At 46.4% G+C, this 17,021-nt stretch overlaps 1 protein-coding gene across 5 annotated transcripts in view; it reads right to left on the minus strand.

Annotated features, from left to right (window-relative positions):
• Positions 1-13,805: 13,805 nt before the first annotated feature.
• LOC135544055 (globoside alpha-1,3-N-acetylgalactosaminyltransferase 1-like) overlaps positions 13,806-17,021 on the minus strand; it is a 44,502-nt gene continuing 41,286 nt past the window's right edge. For all 5 annotated transcript variants that reach the window (XM_064971420.1, XM_064971421.1, XM_064971419.1 and 2 more), the window contains 3 exons: positions 15,731-15,855; positions 14,645-14,807; positions 13,806-14,439 (listed from right to left, as the gene is read on the minus strand). In XM_064971420.1, the coding sequence (XP_064827492.1) occupies positions 14,239-14,439; positions 14,645-14,807; positions 15,731-15,855 (489 nt within the window). In that variant the 3' untranslated portion in view covers positions 13,806-14,238. The remainder of the gene's footprint in view (positions 14,440-14,644; positions 14,808-15,730; positions 15,856-17,021) is intronic.

Here is a 17,021-nt window from a genome sequence, read left to right on the forward strand (position 1 = left end):
CTGCATCGCCACCTCTCCCTTTCTGTCTCTGCATCGCCACCTCTCCCTCTCTGTCTCTGCATCGCCACCTCTCCCTCTCTGTCTCTGTATCGCCACCTCTCCCTCTCTGTCTCTGCATCGCCACCTCTCCCTCTCTGTCTCTGCATCGCCACCTCTCCCTCTCTGTCTCTGCATCGCCACCTCTCCCTCTCTGTCTCTGTATCGCCACCTCTCCCTCTCTGTCTCTGCATCGCCACCTCTCCCTCTCTGTCTCTGCATCGCCACCTCTCCCTCTCTGTCTCTGCATCGCCACCTCTCCCTCTCTGTCTCTGCATCGCCACCTCACCCTGGCTAAACAGCACCTCATCTACATCACAAGCCATGTTCTCCCTGGCAAAACAGCACCTCATCTACATCACAAGCCATGTTCTCCCTGGCGAAACAGCACCTCATCTACATCACAAGCCATGTTCTCCCTGGCTAAACAGCACCTCATCTACATCACAAGCCATGTTCTCCCTGGCGAAACAGCACCTCATCTACATCACAAGCCATGTTCTCCCTGGCGAAACAGCACCTCATCTACATCACAAGCCATGTTCTCCCTGGCTAAACAGCACCTCATCTACATCACAAGCCATGTTCTCCCTGGCTAAACAGCACCTCATCTACATCACAAGCCATGTTCTCCCTGGCGAAACAGCACCTCATCTACATCACAAGCCATGTTCTCCCTGGCTAAACAGCACCTCATCTACCTCTCAAGCCATGTTCTCCCTGGCTAAACAGCACCTCATCTACATCACAAGCCATGTTCTCCCTGGCTAAACAGCACCTCATCTACCTCTCAAGCCATGTTCTCCCTGGCTAAACAGCACCTCATCTACATCACAAGCCATGTTCTCCCTGGCTAAACAGCACCTCATCTACATCTCAAGCCATGTTCTCCCTGGCTAAACAGCACCTCATCTACATCTCAAGCCATGTTCTCCCTGGCTAAACAGCACCTCATCTACATCTCAAGCCATGTTCTCCCTGGCTAAACAGCACCTCATCTACATCACAAGCCATGTTCTCCCTGGCTAAACTGCACCTCATCTACCTCTCAAGCCATGTTCTCCCTGGCTAAACAGCACCTCATCTACATCACAAGCCATGTTCTCCCTGGCTAAACAGCACCTCATCTACATCACAAGCCATGTTCTCCCTGGCTAAACAGCACCTCATCTACCTCTCAAGCCATGTTCTCCCTGGCTAAACAGCACCTCATCTACATCACAAGCCATGTTCTCCCTGGCTAAACAGCACCTCATCTACATCTCAAGCCATGTTCTCCCTGGCTAAACAGCACCTCATCTACATCTCAAGCCATGTTCTCCCTGGCTAAACAGCACCTCATCTACATCTCAAGCCATGTTCTCCCTGGCTAATCAGCACCTCATCTACATCTCAAGCCATGTTCTCCCTGGCTAAACAGCACCTCATCTACATCTCAAGCCATGTTCTCCCTGGCTAAACAGCAGGGAAAGAATCTTCTGGAGTGACAGATCCAGCCACCGAAAGCCCCCACATCAACTTCACCACATGCATCTTCCATTGCCTGGAGAAGAGACAGGCGTGGGAGGGGATGGCGGTCATACACCTTCAATCGCCATGCCGGAAAAAACTATTCAACCGGGTTTAGGAATGGGGAAAATGGTGGGAGTTATAGAACAATTCATTGTGGGTGGTCGATAAACCAGTTGCGGACCAGAGCAGCCCGGTGGAAACTCACATTGTCCCAGATGACAACATACCTGGGCTGCTCTGGTCCACCCCTCTGCTCAGCTGGAAGGAGGAAGCCATGTAGTATCCAGGAATGTGATGAGAAAGGCGGTGTTGTAGGGACCACGGTTGGCATGGTGAAGGAGGACGCCTTGCTGGCTAACGGATGCGCACATGGTGATATTCCCTCCACGCTGTCCAGGGACATTCACAATGGCACTGTGGCCAATAATGTTCTGTCCTCTTCCCCTTCTTTTGGCTAGGTTGAAGCCAGCCTCATCAATGTAAAAATAAAAGTGCTGAATTTCAGCGGCATCCAGCTCCACGACTCTCTGAAACAGACAAGAAAATATGTGACATAGACCTAGAGCAGTCAATATGGTGAGGCACAATACACTGGATTACAGTACTGTGATGTGTCTATACAGTGCTGATATGATAGTAGATTCACTGTATAGTTACTTACTTGCACATATTCATAGTGCTGTTCTTTAACCCTCTCGGAGTTCAAATGACGCCCTGTGGACCTGTTTCATCCGGATTCGGTTGCTCTGTAACACACGGCCCAATGTAGACAAGCCCACCTGGTGAATGTCATTGAATATTATGTTGTCTGCAATTATGTGGTTCTGGATTTCTCCTAGTCTCATGGTATTGTTCGCCACCATCATGTTCACCATTAGCCGGTCTCCTGTTCTGGTGTGAACAGCCGGTGTCTTCCACCACGGCCTGGCCGTCTCTGTTCTGGTGTGAACAGCCGGTGTCTTCCACCATGGCCTGGTTGTCTCTGTTCTGGTGTGGACAGCCGGTGTCTTCCACCATGGCCTGACCGTCTCTGTTCTGGTGTGAACAGCCGGTGTCTTCCACCATGGCCTGGAGGTCTCTGTTCTGGTGTGGACAGCCGGTGTCTTCCACCTTGGCCTGGCCGTCTCTGTTCTGGTGTGAATAGCCGGTGTCTTCCACCTTGGCCTGGCCGTCTCTGTTCTGGTGTGAACAGCCGGTGTCTTCCACCACGGCCTGGCCGTCTCTGTTCTGGTGTGAACAGCCGGTGTCTTCCACCATGGCCTGGAGGTCTCTGTTCTGGTGTGGACAGCCGGTGTCTTCCACCATGGCCTGGAGGTCTCTGTTCTGGTGTGAACAGCCGGTGTCTTCCACCACGGCCTGGCCGTCTCTGTTCTGGTGTGGACAGCCGGTGTCTTCCACCATGGCCTGGCCGTCTCTGTTCTGGTGTGAACAGCCGGTGTCTTCCACCATGGCCTGACCGTCTCTGTTCTGGTGTGAACAGCTGGTGTCTTCCACCACGGCCTGGCCGCCTCTGTTCTGGTGTGGACAGCCGGTGTCTTCCACCATGGCCTGGCCGTCTCTGTTCTGGTGTGAACAGCCGGTGTCTTCCACCATGGCCTGACCGTCTCTGTTCTGGTGTGAACAGCTGGTGTCTTCCACCATGGCCTGACCGTCTCTGTTCTGGTGTGAACAGCCGGTGTCTTCCACCATGGCCTGACCGTCTCTGTTCTGGTGTGAACAGCCGGTGTCTTCCACCATGGCCTGACCGTCTCTGTTCTGGTGTGGACAGCCAGTGTCTTCCACCATGGCCTGGCCGTCTCTCAGTTCTGCAGAAGATCCACAAATATGATATGATTGGTTACTGTAAATGAAAATAATCTATTTTCTTTCCATGTGAAATGACATTACTGTAACATTGGCCAACAATCACTGAGTAACATAGGCCTACTGATATGTCAGACTACAGTATACATACATAAAGAGCATAGTGTAGATGGTAGGTAACTTACCGGTTCTCATTTCTGAATGTATGGATGATAGATGCAACCTTGTAGCGGCTCAGGTTGGGCTGAACTCTCTGCCCAGCCTCCCTCATACTCAATCCTTAGTTGAGAACATGGTCACACAATCTGGCCCTGATCTCATCTGAGACAACAGTCCTCGTCTCACTCCTTCACCTCTAGCTCTTGCTTCTCCATTGATTTCCATTTTCCTCTAAAACAGGAGAGCTCATCTGTGGCCTTTTATAGTGCTAAAGCTCTGATTTCTAAGGGAACAATTCAGCAACTAGTGTTTACACCAGTGAGGAGTGGAGAGTTGGGATATGCAAGAAACACATTTATTTTTTCCCCCTTTTTAAAAATATTTGATCAACAGTACAAAACATACACAAAGAAACAACAACATTATACAAACATCAACTACATCACACTTGCCCATGCTCACGCGCGCACACACACACACACACACACTTCAGCTCCAGCATCACTTTCAGCCACATGGCCTGAATCTTGAACCATTTTGTTTCTGTCCGTAGCCCACACACTTTCAATATTAAAATAATAAATCATTAGATTTTTTCCATTGTGTTAATGATGGCGGATTGATTGATTTCCATTATTTAGTATACATTTTTTTTCAAGATGAGAAAAGAATCGTCCAGCCCATTGGGTATCTCATTACACCCCCCACATGCCATGTCTTGGAATATGCAGACAGACAGATTAAAAGTATGTTTACATTGTAATACTTCTGACAGACAACATTCTAGCTCCGCCCACAACTTCAGGATTTTATAGTGTTCCAAGAAAGCATGGATTATGGAGTCTTTATTAGTTGTATACTTAAGACATGACTCTGCCGTTGTGCTATAGAATTTGTGAATTTAGTCTTGTCTAATTAATTCTATACATTAGCTGATCCTGGAAGAAATACATTTCCAATACACACTTTAACAAATATAACAACGCCACCAAATTATATTAAAAGCCTGTTGTGTTCAGTCTTGCCAGGGTAGAGCAGGACAATGTCTCCCCCTGCTGTCTGTCTGCTTAAATTGCACTCCTGAACTCTTCAAGCACTGATATACACACGCACACACGCACACACGCACACACGCACACACGCACACACGCACACACGCACTTGTTTATAGGCAAGTCAGTTAAGAACAAGTTCTTATTTTCAATGACGGCCTAGGAACAGTGGGTTAAATGCCTTGTTCAGGGGCAGAACGACAGATTTTTACTTTGTCAGTTTGGGGATTTGATCTGGCAACCTTTCGGTTACTAGTCCAACACGCTAACCACTAGGCTACCTGCCGCCCCAATAGGTCCACAGACGATGCAATCGGCAAAACACTGCACACTGCCCTATTCAACCTATATAGTCTACATTTCCATGTAGTTAATCCACCGACAAAGTGCTCGGAGGAGGTGCAGTTTGCAGTTCAAGAACAAGCAAACGTATAATCCCTGGCTTGTCATGCAGAATTTAAAGTTTCGCTGTACAACATGTAAAAAGGTCAGGAGTTTGGGTCTAGAAACGACTGGAGGGATTCAACTAGCAGAAGAGTGGGTGGAATGTACATTAAATTAACATCCTATGAATGAGATGTAAAAAACAACAAAAGAGCCCTCAGAAAAAAAAACACGTTTTTGAACATGCTTGAACCAAGGCGCATTTGGTGGCAACAAGCCTGGTAGACAAGGCTAAAGAAGACACCCAGGTTAACACTCAAACTGAACAAAAACATATACTTTTTTTTATTTTTTACACTACAGCCAGTCTTCAGAACAGCCTTAGAAGGAGACTAAACATCACAGCCACATGCCCAGTCATGGCTGTGAGCAAGAAGTTGACTCTCAGGAGTTAAATTGACATTACATTAGGAGAGTCATTGGGGGAGGTTTATTTTAGGACATGTTTTCTTTACCTTCTCAGAACAAGTTTGTAATTTGAATATGTGCTTCATATTATCACATAGGCAGGAGGCTTATATATTCTCATGTGTGTGTTCTGCTGTAGCCTACATTGATTTATTTTATTTCAAGTTATATTCCCGAAACTGTGATATTTGCTCTACTGTTACATTGATGTCTTCAAAATTACATAAAATGTGGGTCTTGTAAACCCCACGGCTGAGTATGTGGCAGGTGTTGTGCATGTGGCAGGTGTTGTGCATGTGGCAGGTGTTGTGCATGTGGCAGGTGTTGTGCATGTGGCAGGTGTTGTGCATGTGACAGGTGTTGTGCATGTGGCAGGTGTTGTGCATGTGGCAGGTGTTGTGCATGTGGCAGGTGTTGTGCATGTGGCAGGTGTTGTGCATGTGACAGGTGTTGTGCATGTGGCAGGTGTTGTGCATGTGGCAGGTGTTGTGCATGTGACAGGTGTTGTGCATGTGGCAGGTGTTGTGCATGTGGCAGGTGTTGTGCATGTGGCAGGTGTTGTGCATGTGACAGGTGTTGTGCATGTGACAGGTGTTGTGCATGTGGCAGGTGTTGTGCATGTGACAGGTGTTGTGCATGTGACAGGTGTTGTGCATGTGACAGGTGTTGTGCATGTGACAGGTGTTCTGCAGTGTCGTCTAAAAATGCTGCTGTACATTGATGTCTAGAAAATGAAGCTATAAGAAATTCTGACTTGTGTAAAGCCCTGCAGCTATACTCAAGCATGTCGGCATACTGCAGTGACGTCTATAATGTTTTGAGTTAATCAGCACCTTGGAGAGTGCTGTCCGTTTCACCACCAGAGATGGTAGGCTACTTGGAGAGTGCTGTCCCGTTTCACCACCATAGATGGTAGGCTACTTGGAGAGTGCTGTCCGTTTCACCACCATAGATAGTAGGCTACTTGGAGAGTGCTGTCCGTTTCACCACCATAGATAGTAGGCTACTTGGAGAGTGCTGTCCGTTTCACCACCATAGATAGTAGGCTACTTGGAGAGTGCTGTCCGTTTCACCACCATAGATGGTAGACTACTTGGAGAGTGCTGTCCGTTTCACCACCATAGATAGTAGGCTACTTGGAGAGTGCTGTCCGTTTCACCACCATAGATGGTAGGCCACTTGGAGAGTGCTGTCCGTTTCACCACCATAGATAGTAGGCTACTTGGAGAGTGCTGTCCGTTTCACCACCATAGATAGTAGGCTACTTGGAGAGTGCTGTCCGTTTCACCACCATAGATAGTAGGCTACCTGGAGAGTGCTGTCTGTTTCACCACCATAGATGGTAGGCTACTTGGAGAGTGCTGTCCGTTTCACCACCATAGATGGTAGGCTACTTGGAGAGTGCTGTCCGTTTTACCACCATAGATGGTAGGCTACTTGGAGAGTGCTGTCCGTTTCACCACCATAGATAGTAGGCTACTTGGAGAGTGCTGTCCCGTTTCACCACCATAGATAGTAGACTACTTGGAGAGTGCTGTCCGTTTCACCACCATAGATAGTAGGCTACTTGGAGAGTGCTGTCCGTTTCACCACCATAGATAGTAGGCTACTTGGAGAGTGCTGTCCGTTTCAACACCATAGATAGTAGGCTACTTGGAGAGTGCTGTCCGTTTCACCACCATAGATGGTAGGCTACTTGGAGAGTGCTGTCCGTTTCACCACCATAGATGGTAGGCTACTTGGAGAGTGCTGTCCGTTTCACCACCATAGATGGTAGGCTACTTGGAGAGTGCTGTCCGTTTCACCACCATAGATAGTAGGCTACTTGGAGAGTGCTGTCCCGTTTCACCACCATAGATAGTAGGCTACTTGGAGAGTGCTGTCCCGTTTCACCACCATAGATGGTAGGCTACTTGGAGAGTGCTGTCCGTTTCACCACCATAGATGGTAGGCTACTTGGAGAGTGCTGTCCGTTTCACCACCATAGATAGTAGGCTACTTGGAGAGTGCTGTCCGTTTCACCACCATAGATGGTAGGCTACTTGGAGAGTGCTGTCCGTTTCACCACCATAGATGGTAGGCTACTTGGAGAGTGCTGTCCCGTTTCACCACCATAGATAGTAGGCTACATGGAGAGTGCTGTCCGTTTCAACACCATAGATAGTAGGCTACTTGGAGAGTGCTGTCCGTTTCACCACCATAGATAGTAGACTACTTGGAGAGTGCTGTCCCGTTTCACCACCATAGATAGTAGGCTACTTGGAGAGTGCTGTCCCGTTTCACCACCATAGATAGTAGACTACTTGGAGAGTGCTGTCCCGTTTCACCACCATAGATAGTAGACTACTTGGAGAGTGCTGTCCCGTTTCACCACCATAGATAGTAGACTACTTGGAGAGTGCTGTCCCGTTTCACCACCATAGATAGTAGACTACTTGGAGAGTGCTGTCCCGTTTCACCACCATAGATAGTAGGCTACTTGGAGAGTGCTGTCCGTTTCACCACCATAGATAGTAGGCTACTTGGAGAGTGCTGTCCGTTTCACCACCATAGATAGTAGGCTACTTGGAGAGTGCTGTCCCGTTTCACCACCATAGATAGTCGGCTACTTGGAGAGTGCTGTCCGTTTCACCACCATAGATAGTAGGCTACTTGGAGAGTGCTGTCCCGTTTCACCACCATAGATAGTAGACTACTTGGAGAGTGCTGTCCGTTTCACCACCATAGATAGTAGACTACTTGGAGAGTGCTGTCCGTTTCACCACCATAGATAGTAGGCTACTTGGAGAGTGCTGTCCCGTTTCACCACCATAGATGGTAGGCTACTTGGAGAGTGCTGTCCCGTTTCACCACCATAGATGGTAGACTACTTGGAGAGTGCTGTCCGTTTCACCACCATAGATAGTAGACTACTTGGAGAGTGCTGTCCCGTTTCACCACCATAGGTAGTAGACTACTTGGAGAGTGCTGTCCGTTTCACCACCATAGATAGTAGGCTACTTGGAGAGTGCTGTCCGTTTCACCACCATAGATAGTAGGCTACTTGGAGAGTGCTGTCCGTTTCACCACCATAGATAGTAGGCTACTTGGAGAGTGCTGTCCGTTTTACCACCATAGATGGTAGGCTACTTGGAGAGTGCTGTCCGTTTCACCACCATAGATAGTAGGCTACTTGGAGAGTGCTGTCCGTTTCACCACCATAGATAGTAGGCTACTTGGAGAGTGCTGTCCGTTTCACCACCATAGATAGTAGACTACTTGGAGAGTGCTGTCCGTTTCACCACCATAGATAGTAGGCTACTTGGAGAGTGCTGTCCGTTTCACCACCATAGATGGTAGGCTACTTGGAGAGTGCTGTCCGTTTCACCACCATAGATAGTAGACTACTTGGAGAGTGCTGTCCCGTTTCACCACCATAGATAGTAGGCTACTTGGAGAGTGCTGTCCCGTTTCACCACCATAGATAGTAGGCTACTTGGAGAGTGCTGTCCGTTTCACCACCATAGATAGTAGGCTACTTGGAGAGTGCTGTCCGTTTCACCACCATAGATAGTAGACTACTTGGAGAGTGCTGTCCGTTTCACCACCATAGATAGTAGGCTACTTGGAGAGTGCTGTCCGTTTCACCACCATAGATGGTAGGCTACTTGGAGAGTGCTGTCCGTTTCACCACCATAGATAGTAGACTACTTGGAGAGTGCTGTCCCGTTTCACCACCATAGATAGTAGGCTACTTGGAGAGTGCTGTCCGTTTCACCACCATAGATAGTAGGCTACTTGGAGAGTGCTGTCCATTTCACCACCATAGATAGTAGACTACTGGGCTGTTATGTTGTGATGGACACTTTTTTCCCCCTCAATGTGTTCCGATATCTCACAGCTCAGACCCTGGATAGACCCCCCCCCCCCTCTCATTGTGTGTTCCGGATGGATACACTTCCTGGCTGTGGGCATGGTTGTTCATGCCGTGAAACTGCAGGAGCAAACCAGCAGGGTACAGGAATATACATCTTTTTTTTTACAATGGTATTCTGATTGCATAGAGTTTGATTTTTGAAATCAGCCTAAATTTAACTTCATAGTTGCTTTGTTCTTTCTGAGTGCTAATCAGGCACATTTCTGGGGTACAGCTCTAGCCGGGGAAAGGTCACCAGAAATAAGGGATGTCTGGTCACCTTACCCACCTACCCAAAACTGGTGATTTGTTGGGAGAGTCTGTCTGAAAAGGACCCTCTCCAAACTGGCCACAGAAATCAGACCTGATTCCCAGATCTAGTGCCGTTACACTCGGTCTGGGATTTCACCGTCATTCTAAAAGCCCTAGTTATTTTTTATGAAGATAGATTTTTTTCATCTGATTAGTGATTCACTTACATCTGCCCCTCATTTTAAGGTCAACGCTTACATGAACTGAACTCTTTTTAATAGTGAAACTATTCCTTTTTTTACATAATATTTTTCAAAGGAAACAAATATCTAATTGTCCAAATCCTATTGTAAAAGCAGATCAGCTCATTCTACTTTATATATATCTATAAAGGCATTTACAAAATAAATCCGTTTGAATAAAATAAAAATCCCCATACTTTGGCACGACTCCCATTGTTAGGGTGGAGACAAGACCGTCTCATCATTAAATATTGTAATGTTCGTCGTTGGGAGAAAGAGAGGAGGACCAAGGTGCAGCGTGGAAAGTGTTCATCTTGTTTTAATAAGAAATACTGAACAAATCAATAAAACGACAAAACGAACAGTCCTGAACGGTGAAACAAAACACAGAACATAAAATAAACACCCACGAAACACAGGTGGGAAAAGGCTACCAACGACACCTGCCTCTGATTGAGAACCATACCAGGCCAAACACAACATAGAAAACAGAACATAGACAACCCACCGTACTCACGCCCTGACCATACTAAAACAAAGACAAATCAAAGGAACTAAGGTCAGAACGTGAAAAATATAGTATCTCTGGTTAAGGAAGGATCACATAATTCCACCCAGGTCATCAGGAGGGCTAAGCTAATGGGCTTGTTGGACATTGCAGCCGACAGAGCAGCCGACAGAGCAGCCGACAGAGCAGCCGACAGAGCAGCCGACAGAGCAGCCGACAGAGCAGCCGACAGAGCAGCCGACAGAGCAGCCTACGTTTCAGCCTACAGAGCAGCCGACAGAGCAGCCTACAGAGCAGCCTACGTTTCAGCCGACAGAGCAGCCGACAGAGCAGCCTACGTTTCAGCCGACAGAGCAGCCTACAGAGCAGCCTACAGAGCAGCCGACAGAGCAGCCGACAGAGCAGCCTACGTTTCAGCCGACAGAGCAGCCTACAGAGCAGCCTACAGAGCATCCGACAGAGCAGCCGACAGAGCAGCCGACAGAGCAGCCTACGTTTCAGCCGACAGAGCAGCCGACAGAGCAGCCGACAGAGCAGCCGACAGAGCAGCCGACAGAGCTGCCGACAGAGCAGCCTACGTTTCAGCCGACAGAGCAGCCGACAGAGCAGCCGACAGAACAGCCGACAGAGCAGCCGACAGAGCAGCCTACGTTTCAGCCTACAGAGCAGCCGACAGAGCAGCCGACAGAGCAGCCTACAGAGCAGCCGACAGAGCAGCCTACAGAGCAGCCGACAGAGCAGCCTACTTTTCAGCCTACAGAGCATCCGACAGAGCATCCGACAGAGCAGCCTACAGAGCAGCCGACAGAGCAGCCGACAGAGCAGCCTACAGAGCAGCCTACAGAGCAGCCGACAGAGCAGCCTACAGAGCAGCCGACAGAACAGCCGACAGAGCAGCCTACGTTTCAGCCTACAGAGCAGCCGACAGAGCAGCCTACAGAGCAGCCTACAGAGCAGCCTACAGAGCAGCCTACGTTTCAGCCGACAGAGCGGCCTACAGAGCTGCCGACAGAGCAGCCGACAGAGCAGCCGACAGAGGAGCCGACAGAGCATGCGACTGCCAACTGGCTGATCTACAAATCACCTTACATCATAAATAACGACTCGTTATAATTATTTGTAGATCAGTCAGCCACAATTTTACATCACACGATAACCATGATACATCACAGTTGTGATGCTCAAACATTCTATGTCTGCGGTTTAAACTCATTAAAGACACACCCTTGTCCACTTACCCTCGCCTTATGCCCTTGGGGGAATCCACGTCACCATCTTGGAGGGTGATCCTATTGATTAGCCAAGCAAGGGAAGTTTGCAACGTAAGCCCCTCAGCCCTAGTTTAGTCGGCTTTGCGAGTGTACAATTATGTTCACTTCGTGGCCTGAAACTCCCCCATGATTCAATTTGCGAGGATTGGCAGTAAGGATGCGTTCAGTTTGTTTACAAACTCATAGAAGTAGTAGAAGAAGAAAACGGACTGCTTCAAAATGGCCATGGCCTCAACACGGCTTCCAGTGTGCTCACAAACGCCATAATCTGACAGATGCATCATTTATTAACTAGGAAGGTATCTTGGCTGCGTAGATAACATTTTGATTTTGTAAAGCAAAGTTTGAAAAAAAATTCTACACATTTTTTTCATTGAACTGAGAGAACATTTTGCAGTTTTGAAGCAAATTTCAATAAATTCTACACAGTTTGGCATGGAGCTAAGAGACAGTTTTGCAGTTTTAAAGCTAATTTCCAGTAATTCTATGCATTTTGCCATGGCTAATGCTGTGTTCCTCTGCTCAAACATTAGAACAAAATCAATGGGCATGTTTCATGAATACCCAGTTTTTGATATGTTCTATTCTCCTGACTGTCTCTCACTTTAATTGGTATTATTAACATTATTATTGATTATTATTATTGATAATAATCAATAATAAATAATCAATAATAATCAATTATCATAATAATTATTATTGATTATTAATTATTATTGCTTATTATTGCTTGTTATTATTATTGATTATTATTGATGATAATCAATAATAATAAATAATCAATAATCATAATAATTATTATGTCACGACTTCTGCCGAAGTCGTTGCCTCTCCTTGTTCGGGCGGTGCTCGGCGTTCGACGTCACCGGTCTTCTAGCCATCATTGATCCTTTTTTTCATTTTCCATTGGTTTTGTCTTGTCTTCCCACACACCTGTTTTCAATCCCATTAATTACCTGTTGTGTATTTAACCCTCTGTTTCCCCTCATGTCTTTGTCAGAGATTGTTTTATTGTCAGTGTAGTGTGAGTGTTGTATAGGTGCGTGTCGGGTCCTCGTACCCATGTTTTGTTTGTTTGTTTGTACATTTATTGTTATGGAGCATACTCTTGGAACTGTATTAAAAGACTCTATTTTAAACTCCATTTGACTCTCCTGCGCCTGACTTCCCTGCCACCTATGCATGACATATTATTGATTATTAATTATTATTATTAATTGTTATTAATGGATTATTATTATTGATTATTATTACTGATTATTATTATTAATGGATTATTGATTATTATTATTGATTATTATTACTGATTATTATTATTAATGGATTATTGATGGTTAGTTCTCAAAGATGGTATTATTACAAAATATATAGTTAAATATATTTTCTGCATGCTTTCTATCTGGTTATAGTTGTTCATAACACAAACTGTTTTTCCATCCTGAAAATGACCACTTAGACGACCATACCGAATTTTCTACACAGAGAAAACCCTGTAATGGGCTCCAATGACTAATTTCCTCCATATTAAAGAGATAGTTTGAGTTTTCTGGCAATGAAGCCATTTAAACACACAAAAATATGTGGACACCTGCTCGTTGAATATCTCCTCCATTTGACTACATAAAAATGGTGGAAGCATGGTGGGAGCCCTCAATGGCGCTGCCGTTGCTACAATGGCTTTTTGGCCACTAGACCTATCTATCATTCTCTATGGCTAGAACATAACTTTAGCACACAGGTGAAACAGGTATACCTTTATACAGATGGTCCCTCCCTATTGGAGCTCTGCTCCCTGACCCTGACAGACCCCAACTCTATACATCAGGTTAGTGCCTGGTCTTTCATCAATAACTAGGGTATGGGCAGGGCATCACTAACATTTTGAAGCCGAGCCATTTGCTCGTGCTCTGCTGCGCAGTACAGTCATGTTTGACTAAGATCATAACATGGTGTCAGAAGTGCTTCAACATTGTCAGAGTTAACAGGATAGATTATTTCACAGACAATAACGCTCCTTGAGTTGTCGTTGTTCACAGTGACGAAAAGTAGCTCGCTAACAGTTAACTGCTCTCCTAAGTCCATCATTCAGTAGCACCAGACAAAGCCATTGCTACGCATACTCACCTCATTAACAACAGGACAGAATTCCGTTGGCCATACATCATTTTCAAGCAGTCTTGCTCCACTACTGGTTGGACAATGTCAGACACGACGACCACGATGCCAGAGAAATACATTTAATTTCATGTATAAAACGTCAACTTAATAATAATAAACTTTATTTGTATAGCGCTTTTCAATACAAGTATTAAAAGGGCTTCACATCATAATAATTGTAAAAACTGTTCACAGATCAGGGGATGCTAACATGTCGCTGTTAGGGTGGGCACCAACAACACGCTCAGTTGTCTTGAACATCATTATTTTGTTGTGGCAGTTCTCAGAGATGAGGAATACTCAAGAGCTTAAATATAGTTAGCTCGAGTCTTTAAAACTCTAGCGTCAATCTCATCACCTCGGGCGGAAATCTAATTAGCATGTTAAAACATTCCTGATCAAAATCTGTCTGTTTAAGCTATCGAAATCTGTCTGTTTAAGCTATAGCTATGTCTGTTTAAGCTTAATATATCTATCTGGGTTTTGCATGGGCTGCATCTCATGGGTTCTCCCTGACCTCTGCCTTGTTCTTAATGACAGAGGAGAAGCGGACGAGTTTTATCTCCTTGGTGTCCCATCCTCTAGCGTCGTCCCACACATATTCAGGTGACAGCAGCTTGGTGGGCTTATTCTTCACCAGGTACCAGTTCAGGTGACTCTCCTCCTGCCACACAGCCTCAACACCCACAGACTTATCCACCTAGAGGGAGGGGGGGAGAAGGGCAGGTGGAGAGGAGGAGGAAGAGGGAGGGAGGGGTGAATATAGGGGGAGAGAGTGAGTGACTGCATGCCTGCATGTGTGCATCTGTCTGTGCGTACGTCTCGGAATGCATGCCTTTCTGTCTGCATGACTGTCTGTCAGGGATGAATGTGTGAGTGTGCGTTTTGCCTGCCTGAGTGCCTACCTCCAGGTGCTCCCTGCACGTCTTGGTCAGCCTATGAACATCCTCCAGCACTCCTCCGAATATGTTGGCCTGGTAGTAGAAGTCTCCCTGGTCCTGAGGTACAGAGGCTGTGGACACGGCCCGCCTCTCGTAGGGGTACTGGCTCCGGGGGTACATGTAGAACCTGCAAGATACAAGACCATTTTGTATTGTTACTTTATTTAACCAGGAACATACCCTTACTAAGGTCACGGTAAACTTTATTTGGATAGTACATTTGTAGATGCTCTACAGACTATCAGTAACATTTAAACTAACTAACTATCTACTAACCCTGATCTTAGCCCTTACTCTCACCCTAAACATCACCCTTACCCTAACCTCAACCCTTGCTTAGCAACAGATTTGATAGTTTGACCATCTGTAGAGCATCAACAGATCGAAAATCTTGTTGCCACTCCGTGTCACATTTTCTGGCCTTTTCCAGACAAAGAATCGATTTCAAACTGCCTCTGAGTGATGAGCCCAGCCTAGGAGACTGTATATTAAAGGGGACAGTCTAGCGAATTCAGCAATTGTGGTTCTATCTAGCTGTGGAATACCCAGCTGGATTTAGAGCTCTCAACATGAAAAAAAATCTGAAATATTTTAGTAGATTTGAAACACAACCACAATTCTCATGGTCACAGAGGGACGAAAGCTGAAGTTGTAAGGAGTCTGCAGACATACAAATGGCGTTTCTGCGTCGCTCAGAGGACTCTGGGTAGAAAATGCTCTGTCATCAGTTATATGAAATGGGGACTAATTTGTACTGTTACTAAATATGCTCATATTTGTTTTACAGTTATAAGAATGATCTGAAGGGTTGTCCACATATGTTTGTATGTACAGTGCAGAAATGATTCAGACCCCTTCCCTTTTTACACATTTTGTTTCGTTACAGGGGAAAAAAATTGAATAGTTTTAAGTACGTTTTACCAGGGGTGGATGCTGGCCCTTTAGGTAAGTTTTACCAGGGGTGGATGCTGGCCCTTTAAGTAAGTAAATAAGTAAGTTTTACCAGGGGTGGATGCTGGCCCTTTAAGTAAGTAAATAAGTAAGTTTTACCAGGGGTGGATGGCGGCCACCAGTCTCCCCAGCGCCTCGGACCCCACACGGCCATGGAACCTCATGTCTACATCCAGGCAGAAGATGTAGTGCGCCTCCCGGTGGATGTGATCCTCAATGGCAGTCTGCTTCCAAGTAGATGGTTGGTGGATGTTCAGTAGAACTTCAAGCAATCAAACAAAAATCAATCAAAGTTGATTGTCCTCAGATGTAAATTTGGTTTTCAGGCAGGGTTAAAATGATTAAAAAAATACACAGTCCATACAATCTACTGTCAACAATATTTAAACTAACTGGTATGCACTAACACTATAGGCATAACCTCTTAACTGTAACCCTAGAAATATGTTGCCTATTATCAATAGTTGATATTTTGTTGATATTTGGGACATCTGTAGGGAGCTACTAATACTACTAAATTTTCACATTTAGTAATTTAATGCCTAGTTAAATAAAGGTTCAAATTTTTTATAAAATAAACTTTAGCAGATGCTCTTGTCCAGACTAACTTACAGGAGCAATTAGGGTTGTGTGCCTTGCTCAAAGGCATAGACAGATTTTTCATGTAGTCGGCTTGGGGATTCAAACCAGTGACCTTTCAGTTACTGGCCCAACGCTAGGCTACCACTAGGCTACCACCACCACTACTAGGCTGCTGCTGCTACTACTACTAGGCTGCTGCTGCTACTACTACTACTACTACTAGGCTGCTGCTGCTAATACTAGGCTGCTGCTGCTACTACTACTACTACTACTACTAGGCTGCTGCTGCTAATACTAGGCTGCTGCTGCTACTACTACTACTACTACTACTAGGCTGCTGCTGCTACTACTACTACTAGGCTGCTGCTACTACTACTAGGCTGCTGCTACTACTACTAGGCTGCTGCTACTACTACTACTACTAGGCTGCTGCTGCTACTACTACTACTAGGCTGCTGCTGCTGCTACTACTACTAGGCTGCTGCTGACCACTACAGGCTGCTGCCACCACTACCAGGCCGCTGCACCACTACCACCACCACCACCAGGCTGCTGCCACTACCACCACTACCACCACCACCACCAGGCTGCTGCGCCACCACCACGCTGCTACTGCTACCACCACCACCAGGGCTGCTGCTGCCACTGACTACTACACCACCAGCAGGCTGCTGCACCACCACCACCACCACCACCACCACCAGGCTGCTGCTGCTGCTGCACCACCACCACCACCACTGCTGCTGCCGCCGCCACCACCACACCAGGCCGCTGCCACTGCTGCTGCAGGCTGCTGCCACTGCTACCA

The sequence above is a fragment of the Oncorhynchus masou genome, chromosome 8, assembly GCF_036934945.1.
Source record: "Oncorhynchus masou masou isolate Uvic2021 chromosome 8, UVic_Omas_1.1, whole genome shotgun sequence".
NCBI lineage: Eukaryota > Metazoa > Chordata > Actinopteri > Salmoniformes > Salmonidae > Oncorhynchus > Oncorhynchus masou.